Source organism: Myxine glutinosa, chromosome 10 (assembly GCF_964187855.1).
Source record: "Myxine glutinosa chromosome 10, kmMyxGlut1.1, whole genome shotgun sequence".
Lineage (NCBI taxonomy): Eukaryota > Metazoa > Chordata > Myxini > Myxiniformes > Myxinidae > Myxine > Myxine glutinosa.
The window spans coordinates 67,740,096-67,752,789 of NC_136270.1; the positions used below are offsets into that span (position 1 = coordinate 67,740,096).

At 42.2% G+C, this 12,694-nt stretch overlaps 1 protein-coding gene across 9 annotated transcripts in view; it reads right to left on the minus strand.

Moving 5' to 3' along the window:
• LOC137434125 (chromodomain-helicase-DNA-binding protein 9) overlaps positions 1 to 12,694 on the minus strand; it is a 353,801-nt gene that overhangs the window by 145,472 nt on the left and 195,635 nt on the right. For all 9 annotated transcript variants that reach the window (XM_068126815.2, XM_078785749.1, XM_068126819.2 and 6 more), the window contains 3 exons: positions 6,133 to 6,376; positions 5,604 to 5,780; positions 4,680 to 4,823 (listed from right to left, as the gene is read on the minus strand). In XM_068126815.2, the coding sequence (XP_067982916.2) occupies positions 4,680 to 4,823; positions 5,604 to 5,780; positions 6,133 to 6,376 (565 nt within the window). The remainder of the gene's footprint in view (positions 1 to 4,679; positions 4,824 to 5,603; positions 5,781 to 6,132; positions 6,377 to 12,694) is intronic.

The following is a 12,694-nucleotide window of genomic DNA, read 5'->3' on the forward strand; positions in this document are numbered from 1 at the left end:
CTCCGGAAAGAACGCAGAACGGGAGATGAACAACAGCAAGTCAGTAATGAGTTCGGCTGTTTTTCCATCGAAGGGACTGACCAAAGCCAGCTACCTGGGGGCGGAGAAGATAGCCAAAGAAAAGAAACCGCACACTATTGCGTGTAAGTTTTTTGTTTTTTTACATGAAAGTATTTCACTGCATTGGCGGTTTGTAGGTTCATAAAGTCATACATGGCGCTGTAAGTATCGTTAAATTTAGCTTTTCATTTCGTCTTTAGAATATTGATGTGTCGGGTTCTTGCTCACTATTACTTGTGCCATGTACACGTTGGTATATCACAACTTTGTAAGTTTTATTGTTTGTTGCAATACAGCCATTCTTAAACTTTGCCTCTTTTTTAAAAAGTACGTACGGCAATCACATCGTACATATTGAATTTTTATAATGCCTTGGAACAACGGTTCTTAACCTGGGGGTCGTGACGTACGCGCATACGCGAACAAAATACTGTGTGTGGTATGTACCTTTGTTCGGTTCCTAAAAATGGGCTCAACAAATTGATATGTTATTTATGACCCCTTCATGACCCCCGGAAAATCCCAAACGACCCCCAGGTCCGCCCCCGGCGCCTTAGAACAAAATCAAGATTAATCATAAAGTGAAAGAAATGTTCACGTGTTATTTTATTTATCTTGTATTGCAGAGCAACTCATCCTGCCATGCGCCAAGGCGATGTGCAGAGAAGTGCTTGGAGAGACGGCGGCTTCCAAGATAAGCACCATTCCGCTTTCTTCCGACACGATTCGCCGACAAATAATAGACATGGGCGAAGACATTGAGCACCAGCTGTACGCAAACCTAGAGGCCAACAAGTTTGTCATCCAGTTGGACGAGTCAATGGACATCGCACAGAAGGCGTTGATCCTCATCTTTGTTTGTTATCAGCATGGCGATGATTTTATGGAGGATCTTCTGGCATGTGACGAGCTACAGACCAAGACCACGGCCGCAGAAATATTCGCAGTCGTCAACAAACACCGCATTGCATTGCATAGCCTCAGGTGGGAAGACTGTGTTGGCATTTGTACCGATGGTGCGGCATCGATGACAGGTCGGCGCAGCGGTGTCATTAAGCTCATCCAAGATGTGGCACCAGAGGCAAGCTGGACCCACTGCTGCCTCCACCGTGAGGCATTAGCGGCGAAAGAGATGTCACCTGGACTTGCCGAAGTAATGGACATTGCAGTGAAAACAATCAACCATCTCAGGAAGAGCGTCCTAAATTCGAGGTTGTTTGCAGAGCTGTGTAAGGAGCAAGATGCAGAACACACCACGGTGCTGTATTTTGCAGCTGTTCGCTGGCTCTCCAGAGGAGATGCTTTGGCAAGATTGTATGAACTTCGCGACCAGGTCCTCGCATTCTTGGAGGTGGCTAGGTCCGACCTGGCAGTCTACTACAAAAACAACAAATTCATCGCAACATTGGCATACATGGCCGACATCTTCAATTTGTTGAACAATCTGAACATATCGTTCCAGGGCAAAACGAACAAGCAGGCAAAATCCATGTTCGTAATGTATGACAAGATAGCGGCGGTCAAGTCAAAGCTGGATCTATGGAAGAGAAGAGTACAGACCAATGATGAATTTGACATGTTCGAAAACTTGGATGATCTGCTCAGCAAGAGTGTTGAGGAACATGCGGACATTAAGGATGTCATCGTCGAACATCTGGTGAACCTGCACAAACGATTTGACAAATACTTTCCTGTTGATCCACGCGTGGAGAAGAAGTGGATCCAAGACCCTTATTCAGTCAACGTTCAGCAGTGCTGCAACTTGTCCAACAGATTGAAAGAGGACTTGATCGACATCGTGTCCGACGGTACACTTGAGACACTGTTCAGGAAGGACTCTTTAGTAAAGTTTTGGCTGACTGTGTCTCATGAGTACCCAGAGATTGCACATCTCACGGTAAAGTTCCTGATGCCATTCACGACGACGTGGATGTGAGAGGCAGGTTTCTCAACAGTGACATATCTGAAGTCCAAGTATCGAAACAAACTGGAGACAGTGGCCATGTGTGCCAACATGAGAATCGCAGAATTCGATGGGTCGCGACTGGATGCCTGGGTTTTTTATTGGGTCCTGGGCTAAAAAGGTTGCGGAACGCAGCCTTAGAGCCAGGTCGAGTGCATAGGTAGTGTGCTAGGACTGTCGTGAAGAGGAAGAAACCTTGAAGTATTCAAAGTAGGGATCTGGTAGACCGTGTGTCGTGGAAGTGTATCTTCGTCCCCATGAGAGGGGTGGGGTATGTTAACTAGCGAGGGATTATGGGTAATTACTCCCCTGTATATAATTGCCTCTGTAATCTTTTCCTGTGTTCCTGATGACACTGCATTACACGCATCTAGCCAGAAATCGCCCATTAAACACACTAAATAAAAAAACCAACCGGAAAACAGGCATGACACATTACCGTGGATAACACCGACTTGGTGAGCACACAGGACAGGCAGGGCCATGAGCCACGCCTCGAAGGGCAGTGATTGGACCGGGATTTGATTAGCACAAAGACTTGTAAGATGGGACTATGGGATTGGTGAGGCAGGCAGGGATGAGGTCATAGCCGCGCGTACAAAGCAATTGGAGCGGCGGACATTTTGTTTTTTTGAGCATCGGTGTTTTATCTCTATCAGCATCAATGTCCTTTTGGTTCTTCTCGTTTTGGGATCTGGTGGTGGGCGGTCGCCGAGAAGCTCTCTCTCAGCATCGACATTTTATCTCTCTGCATCGACATCCTTTTAGTTCTTCTCGTTCTGGATCCCATAGCGAACGGTCGCTATTGCTCTTGTGCAAGGAGGTTTCATCGCGAACGGTTGTAAGGAGGACATCTTGATCGTGGTCATTAGGAGGAAGAGCTGCGACCGAGAACTGTGGTTTCCCATGCAGAGACCATGAGGACAAGTGCGGCTGGAAGAGCGAGCTGCACGCCAATGCCGTTCGCTTCGCGCACAGAGCCAGGAGCGAGCGGGCTGCAAGTGAGGCCTAGTTCACACCAACGAACGTGCGTTTCCCGCCAAGGCCTCAGACGATCTTTGACGATTCCTGACGAGATACACCAGCCGTTTGGCGATAAGTGCAACAAATCACACCTATTTATTTTCCAGTTATTTTACCCTTTGTCTGTATTCGGGTCTGTGTGGGAGCACTCCAATTAGTAATTTAGTTTATCATGCATTTTCTTTGTTACAGGCATTTTGGTTAATAAAGTGATGGGAACGTTTCCCACTGCTGGTGGGATCCGTGAAGGTAAGCGCTCTTCGGTCTCTTGGTCAGGTGATCGGACCATTTTTCTTTCAAAGGAATGTCAATGGTAACAGGTATCTGCAGATGATCAATGATTAGGTTTTACCGCAGCTGGAGGAGAACTTTGAGTGACAGGTTCGTGGTGTCTTCAGATAGCTCTGGTGGGCCCAAGACGGCGCCCCAGTACATCGTCTTATCGCTGTCCGAGATCGACTGAGGGAACTCTTTGGAGACCGAGTCATCGCCCTCAACCATGCAGTGGAATGGCCGCCAAGATCACCTGACCTCACACCATGTAATTATTTCCTTTGGGGACATTTAAAGAACAAGGTGTTCGTAACTCCTCCCCGTGATCTTGACGAATTGCAGGGCCGTATTCGACATGAAGTGGATGCTTTGCGCAATGACCCGGCTATGGTGAGACGAGCAGTTCAGGGCATGCTCCGCCGCTGTGAGCTTTGTGTTGAAAGGGGAGGTGGACATGTTGAATGAAGGTGTGGGTGCATAAAGGCCAATCATTCCGAAGAAAAATTCATATCTGACGTTCATTTTGCACCAATTATCCTGACTTGCATCGATTAGCCAAACTTGTAAAAATGCGATTTGAACTAGTCATTTTCAATGAACATGTACTCGGTCATGTGTGATAGCGATCATGCATGGAAGGTATCAATGGAAAGCTGAGGATCTCCTCTTAATTAGTAAACCACATGTAAATTGTCAAAATAAATAACCTTTGCATATTAACCCCTTGAATTCGGATTACCTTTTTTTTTGATATGCACTGTGTGTGTGTGTGTGTATGTGTATATATTTATTTTTATATATATATCTCATTTTTTCATTTCTGTTCCTCACAACACAAACACACACTAACACACACACACACACTAACACACACACACACACACACACTAACACACACACACACACACACACACACACACACACACACACACACACACACACACACACACACACACACACACACACACACACACCTTTTTTTTTCCGTTTCTCACATGATTTTCAATTCTTATTTCTCTTTTTCAATTCTTATTAAAAAATGCATTTAATTAATTGTACAGTGTTGGTTGTTCCTAAACTTAAATAATTTCAAGGATTACTGTAAATGATGTTAATTTCACAACATCCCACATTCAACTATATTTGAATTGTAAACCTCAAAACATAGTTCCCTTACCTAAAGCAAGAACCTTAACCTGTAAGGAATTGACTCGTTTCCCGACTGCATGGATCATCAGCTGGGCACCGTGGGCACGGTGGGCACCGTACACGCACACGCACACACACACACACACACACAAAATAAGGTGGAACAGAAGAAGTATGGTCTTATAAAAATGGAGAACCTCACAACACACACCTGCTCCTCGGTCTTGAGGTCACCAAACTCTTGAAGGAAGGTAGACTCGGAAGGAAAGCGCGCCGGCTCCAGGAAATTGAGCAGGCTGAAGAGTTCCTCGACAGTGTTCTGCAGTGGTGTGCCCGTCAATAACACCTTGTGCTCCTGCCCATAGGACAAAACCATTTAACGGTGAGATAATAATTTGGTTGTTTAAACACAAACACCAGTCCGTTCTTTTTGGGAATCTCGTTTTTTGCTCTTTTCACATTTCAATTTTCCAAAGTCAGGGTATACAATTTCTGTCATTCAATTGGAAGGACGACACTATGACAAACCTTTTGAGCCGAAAAATCCTGATTCTGCCAAATACCAAGCTCTGAGAAAAAGACCACCTGCCTATGTTAGTTTCTCTCAGGTCAAACACAATGTCAGCAAGTCAAAAATAAAATTTGACAATGACATCAGTACCCCTTCGGTGTTGAGCACAACGAAAACAAGAAAGAGCAATCAGAGATTGTAGACCCTCAACAGGACTGTGTGGTTTTGTCCTTTGGGTCCTCGGGGCTTTTGTGTCTTTTGGGTCCGCTGGGTATTTTCGGTCCTTTGGGTCCTCATGGTTTTTTTTGCGTCTTCGGGTGGGGTCTTTAAGGGTCTTAATATGTCTCAGGGTTGCAAAGGATCAAAAATGTCTTTTGGGATGTAAGGGGCCTTCGGGTTCTTAAGTGTCAAATATAATTAATACACATACTCACGTTTTGTGCGTACAAACAAACAAACAAACGGACCCAAATGCAATACCCTCTCCTCTGGTGAGGGTAATAGATAAATAAAAAAGCAGAAATAGCACCTGATAATTTCTGAAGAAGCTTTGGTTCTTTTATTGCAACAAATGGTTTCAAATGGGCAAGAGGGAGAGAACCTGAGAGTAACCTCATGACTCACCAGCTTCAGCTGCTTCAGGCCTTCTAGAAGTTTACAGTTGCGGTTCTTGAGTCGATGGGCCTCATCAATAACAACACAGCGCCACTCAATTTCACGAAGCTCAGGACAGTCGGCTAAGATCATCTCAAAGGTAGTGATGACCGCATGTACCTTGTAGCTATCAAACAGAAGCTGGCCCTAGAAAGGCAAATTCGACAGGGAGAAGAAAAACAAGACAAATGGAGAATGTCAGGATAGAGCTCTAAGTTTTGATTTCTTACAAAACAAAATGTGCAAGCATTGACCAAGATAATCTCAAAGGCAGGGCAACCGGATGCAATTTGGGACGACATGCTATAAAATATTCAAAGCCTTCACACAAGTATCAATGTTATGTCCATCAATTTCACAGATGCTGTTCCTAGTTTCATGTCTGATTGCGCAACTCTGTTGGGCCATGATACCACCAACTTTGATTTCATGCTTCACAGCTAGTACGTGCCAGCCATCAATATTAATCTGCCGTGAGGTTACAAACGAAATAAGACACCTGCTCATCACGATAGTACATCTCAAACTGCTGGATCATGTGCCGGCTGGCCAGGCTGCCGTGGTAGACGATGGCATTCATGTCGGTCCACGTGCGGAACTCGCGTTCCCAGTTTGCTATGGTTGAAAGTGGCGCAATGATGAGAAAAGGGATTCGCACACCCGTCATCATTACTTCTTGGAGGAATGTTATTGACTGGATGGTCTTTCCAAGGCCCATTTCATCTGCGAGAATGCAGTTCTGCCTGCAGGCATGAAGAGGCAAGAGTGACCAGTCACGAGTGATGTATGAAGCCGAGGTCGGTTTGATACAAAATGCGACAATTGATAAACGTTGCATTCAGTTTATACTCAAATATAACCACCGCAGGAGAAGTGCTCAGGACAATGAAGCTTCTCACCCATTCAGCATGCACCGCGGCAGGTTTTTATAATTTACTTCTGCTGGATCATCTCATGATCAGGCAACTTTTTTGTACACCAATTATGTATTTTTTTTAATCATTTCAAATACAATATAACGATCGCATGTGCACGTGGTGAGGTGCCAATTGAGAAAACTTTAAAGGGCCGAGAAACGAAGAAGGGATGGTTAGAGACAAGTGAATAGGGCGTGTATGTAGCATCATCCTTTGAAGGCAGTTGTAACAAAGATAATTTTGCCTTTTTACAAACACGAAAAGCAGAACATTGAAGAGCTAAACCAAAACGGTTCGAAAACCAACTGTCTCAATTGAAGACTCCAACTAGAATAGCACTCAGTAGAGAGCATACCTCCACCTGGTGAACAGTTTACGTTTTGTATTTCAGACTGGACCAGAAAAACACAATACAGAATTTATTTCATGTCGAAAAATTCTTCACCAAAATTGAATCAATTCTTCCTTGTCACACACACAACCTGTCCAACATGTTTCGTCCAAATCCATCCATAACTTTTTGAGATATCCCGCTATATATCGTTTTTGGCCGTTTCTCCCAATGGTGAAGAATCACTTAAGAAATTAAATAACTCCCATATTCAAATCCATATTGAGGTCTTCACCAAAATCGCATCGAATCGTCCACGAAGTTTCGTCCAAATTCGTCCACAACCTTTTGAGATATCCTGCTATGTATAGTTTTTGGCCCTATCCCCCAATGGTGAAGAATCACTTAAAAAATTATTGTAGCCAGATTCGAATCCGGATCTTCACCAAAATCGAATCATTTCGTCCGTGTCACATTCGCTAAATCTCTGCCAAATTTCGTCAGAATCCATCCACAACCTTTTGAGATATCTTGTTCACAATCGGACAGACAGACAAACAAACAGACAGGGGTGAAAACATAACCTCCATCCACCTTTGGTGGCTGAGGTAAAAAATGAAATTAAATTACAGGACAAAGGTATAAATTTAAGAATTAAATAAAAGCAAAAAGTAATGGTCAGGTGAGTATTAACAAATCTTCAGAAAGCAAACTTCAGAAAGCGAGTGGAGGGCTATTTGCATATTTCACCACACAAGACAATGCCAACAACAAATATCATTGTGCAAGATTTTTTTCTTTAAAACAGACTCGGAGCAATATATTCAAGCATAAATAAATAAACCAGATAAAATAGGTGTCCACAACCATCCTTGACCATGTTGTAGAACGTCGGCCGAGGCCCTTATGCTAATGAGATGACAAAGGACTCCACTGAAAGTTCCGGTCAACACAAAAAGTTCAGGATATATGAGGGCTCATTATTACTTAGGCCACTAAAGTTGGATGGAGGCTATGTTTTCACCCCTGTATGTCTGTCTGTGAGCGGGATATCTCAAGAAGTTATGGGTATATTTGGACGAAAGTAGGTGAATCGGTTGAGTGTGTGACAAGGACGAATTAATTTGATTTTGATGAAGATCTGGATACTAGGTATACACATCTAAAAAATATTTTAAAATGATTCTTCATTTAAGATGATGGTGATGATAGCAACAACCTTTTTATGACCATTTCCCCCCGTTTCAGGAGGATGGTCAAATGATGGCATTCTTCCATACGGATCGGATCTATCTATTGCATCAATTTTGTGCAAACCCCAAAATTCCAGATCTATCTTGATACATCTTTAGATCTATATATTTTTAGGACATCCTCCAGACATTCTTCTTTCCATGATGAGTTTTATTACTTTCAAAACAGCATCATCTTTTGATCTTCATTGCAAATGACCATACCAACTGAGTCTTCTCTCTGCAATGCCTTCTTCACTCGTATTGATTTTTAATCTCCTGATTTCTGAGCTCAGAATCTTTCTTTCAGATACAATCCATTCATCAATCTTATCATTCTCATCGATGTTCTTTCCATTATTTTTACATCTTCAATAACTAATGCCCACGTTTCGCTTCCATATCAATACAGGCTTTATAAACTAATATATTTACACAGAATGGAATGTTTCTGTCCTCAACAACACCTCGTTCCCTCCACATATTAAACAAAAAACTGATTTAATTCTGCATTGAAAGGCTAATTCTGCCCCTGATGTCTCCAGCACATCTCCAAGGTAAAACTTTTGACCTTTTCTAAATTGAATTTTGAGCTCAGAAGCATTTCCTTTTTTCGTCTTTTTCCTGAAATGAATGATTCTCACATCTTTTGCATGTGAAAATCCTACATTTTGTTCCAAAATTTCCAGTGATACCCACTGCACCTCTTGTGACACCATCAATAAAAATACCTACATCGATTGTAATGAGTTTCGTCCAACTCAATTTCTGTATATTGAACAAGGGCATTGTCCACTTCCTTTCCTTTCTTTTTCTTCACCACTCATGATAACCTTCATAATATTAATGTTGACATGGAAGCCTTTCTTAACTATTGCACTTTCCCATTTTAAAAACATCTGTTTTCCTTCTTTTTCACTTTCTGCATTCAATATTGTTATCAGCATGCAATAACTCACATGGGATTCAAAACCTTTCACTCTTCGGCTATTCTTCAATCACTATTACAAAGTAGAGGACTTGAAACTGATCCATGATGCAATGCTTTCTTGACTTCAAACATCTCACAGCATCCAAAGTTGGTCTTTACATAATTATTGGGGGTTTATTTTACATTCACCACATTCCGTTTATTTTACATTCCCATACCTTTTTACCCATACCATACCTTTTTTACCATTTATTTAGGTACGAGTTGCCTTCTGAGAGACTAATCAGTAACTGCTCTTGGTAATCCATCAAATGTTTTCCCCAACTCAGAACTAAGACATGATAGTTTCCTTTTCTTTGCCAAAAACTTATCTTTGCATTGCCTCAAAATAAAACAAGAACGGCACTCAGTAGAGGGCATACCTCCTCCTGGTTGGCCATATCACTCAATGGTGAAGAATCACTTTAAAATTCGACGACCCAGATTCGTATCTGAATCTTCACCAAAATTGAATCGATTCTTCCTTGTCACACACACACAGCCTGTCCACCAAGTTTAGTCCAAATCCGTCCATAACCTTTTGAGATATCCCACTATATATCGTTTTTTGGCCCGATCTCTCAATGGTGAAGAATCACTTCAAAAATTAAATAATTACCATATCCGAATACATACAGATCTTCACTAAAATCGAATAAATTCTTCCTTGTCACACACACACAACCAGTCCACAAGGTTTCGTCCAAATCCGTCGATAACCTTTTGAGATATCTTGCTCCGTATCGTTTTTGGCCTTATCTCCAAAAAGTGAAGAATCACTTTTAAAAATTCAACTAGCCGGATCCGAATGCGGATCTTCACCAAAATCTAAACATTTCGTCCTTGTCACATACACTACCTCTCTGCCAAATTTCGTCCGAATCCGTCCACAACTTATTGAGATATCTTGTTCACAAACAAACAAACGCACAAACAAACGGACAAACAAATGTACAGAAAGCATAACCTCCATCCACCTTTGGTGGTGGAGGTAACTAGAACAGCACTCGGTAGAGTGCATACCTCCGCCAGGCTGAACAGTTTATGTTTTGTATCCCACTGGTAGGTCGGATCTGGATTTGGGCCTGAACAAAGATCTAATTGGCTTGTTCTGGTCACCTAACCAACTCATCCACCAAGTTTGTCTCGACTCAGAACTTTTTTTAATGTCATGCTATATAATCGCTTTTCGCCCGATCTCCCAATTGTGAAGAATAACTTTAAAAATTAAATTATCATCGTATCCGAATCCATGTCACGGATTACGGATGTTATGGATGTTACGGATGTTACGGATTCGTCACTTCCGTTGTGGTGGTTTGCATCCACTGTAAATATTTCTGATTCCATGTACTATTATTGTTTTCAAAAGGTTTATTGTCCAGGAACTGTTTTCAAAAGGTAAAAAAGTTAATGTTAAAAGAAACAGGAAAACGGATCGGGTACCGGACGAAGAGGAAGAAGAGGGCGGAGCGAGAGAGGTCGGATAAGAAGCATTGCGGCTGCTTGGTCTGGAGCGAACGTTGGTGAGCCAGAGTCATTATCGAACTTTCGGGTTTCCGGGAAAGGGATTCCTACGACAGAGTTGTCATCGCTGTGACCGGTCAACCTGCGTGTCAGGTTTTGCGATCGATTCAGGAGAGAATCATCGCCGTGCCGTGCACCACAAGACAGGGTCGTCGGCCATTTTGACTCGCGCAGGACTTGTGCTCCGCTCGCGGTTTCGTCTCTTTTCGACCATCTCCACCGCATTCAGACGTCGATGTGGGGCGTGTGTGTGACGTGGCTTTTTGAAGGTTAATTCGTCCATACCCGAGGGTGTGATCTCTCAGTCGCCTGTAGGGCGCCTTTGGATTTCCCAGGCGCCTTGAGGGCACCTTTGTGCAGCTTCGGCTGTGTGACTGTATTTGCCATCCGCACGGGATTCTGGTCTCGATTGGACCTCGTTCTGGCGATCACTGGAACGAATCAATTTCGTCTCGAAGCCGGGAATAAGAAACATTGGGGAATGTTCGTGTTTCACTCACTTGGAGCACAGTGAGTTAAATATTACAAAACTGATGGTACCATCATAGGGCATATTGATTGTACTTTTGAATACTATTATTGTTGTACTGTTTTTCTTGTGTGATCGTAATACAATATTTGTTTGTGAGTAACAATTGGGGTGGCTTCTCCCTTGATCTTTGACATACAGAATAACACATTTTTCTGCCGTGACTCCTCTCGGGGCTCGGAGGTACACCGTGACCAGGGGGTCGGGGAGGAGCACTTAACACTATATAATCGCTTTTCGCCCGATCTCCCAATGGTGAAGAATAACTAAAAATATTAAATTATCATCGTATCCGAATCCATGATCAGATTTTCACCAAAATTGAATCCATTCGGTCTTCTCACATACCCAATCTGCCAATCAAGTTTTGTCCAAATCCGTCCATAACTTTGTGAGATATCCTGCTATATGTCGCTTTTATCCCGATCACTCAATGGTGAAGAATCACAAAAAAATTATCTCATCCGGATCTGGATCCGGATGGTCACCAAAATTGAATCAATTCTTCCTTTTCAAACACCCAACCTCTCAACCATGTTTCGTCAAAATCCTTCTATCACGTTTTGAGATATCCTGCTAAATGTCGGTTTGGCCCTATCTGCCAATGGTGAAGAATCACTTAGAAATTCTACCAGCCGGATCCGGATCTTCACCAAAATCTAATCATTTCATCCTTGTCACATACGCTCACTCTCCACCAAATTTCATCCGAATTCGTACACACCTTTTTGAGATAATTTGTTCACAGACAAACAGACAGATGAAAAATCACTCATAGAGCAACACTTGGCAAAAGAGAACAAAGCAGAATGGCACTCAGTAGAGCATCCATTTGACTTCACAAATAATTGGTGGTTGAATTCAGTTAGCCGATATGAAAATCCAATTCAAATTTCAAGTCAATCGGATGAAAATTGGGGCTTTTAGATATTTGAAAAAAGTGGTTGACCTTTTGCCTAGGTTGACATTCTGGCCTATGCTGATCTCAAAAATCCTTTGTGGTTGAATTGAGATAGCTGATATGTAACCATTCAAATTTCAAGTGAATCGGATGAAAATTAAGGATTTTAGAAATTTGAAATTGTTGTTGACTTTTGGCCTATGTTGACCTTTTTGGCCTATGCTAATCTCAAAAATAGTTGGTGGTTGAATTCAGTTAGCCGATATGAAAATCACATTCAAATTCCAAGTCAATCGGATGAAAATTGAGTATTTTAGAAATTTGAAATTGTTGTTGACCTTTGGCCTATGCTGATCTCAAAAATAGTTGGTGGTTGAATTCAGTTAGCTGATATGTAAATCCTCTTCAAATTTCAAGTCAATCGGATGAAAATTGAGGATTTTAGAAATTCAACAAAAGTGATTGACCTTTGGCCTATGTTGAACTTTTGGCCGAAGCTGATCTCAAACATAGTTGGTGGTTGAATTCTGTTTGCTGATATGTAAATCCTATTCAAATTTCAAGTCAATCGGATTAAAATTGAGGATTTTAGAAATTTTGAAAAAAAGCGGTTGACCTTTGGCCTATGTTGACCTTTTGACCTCAAAAATATAT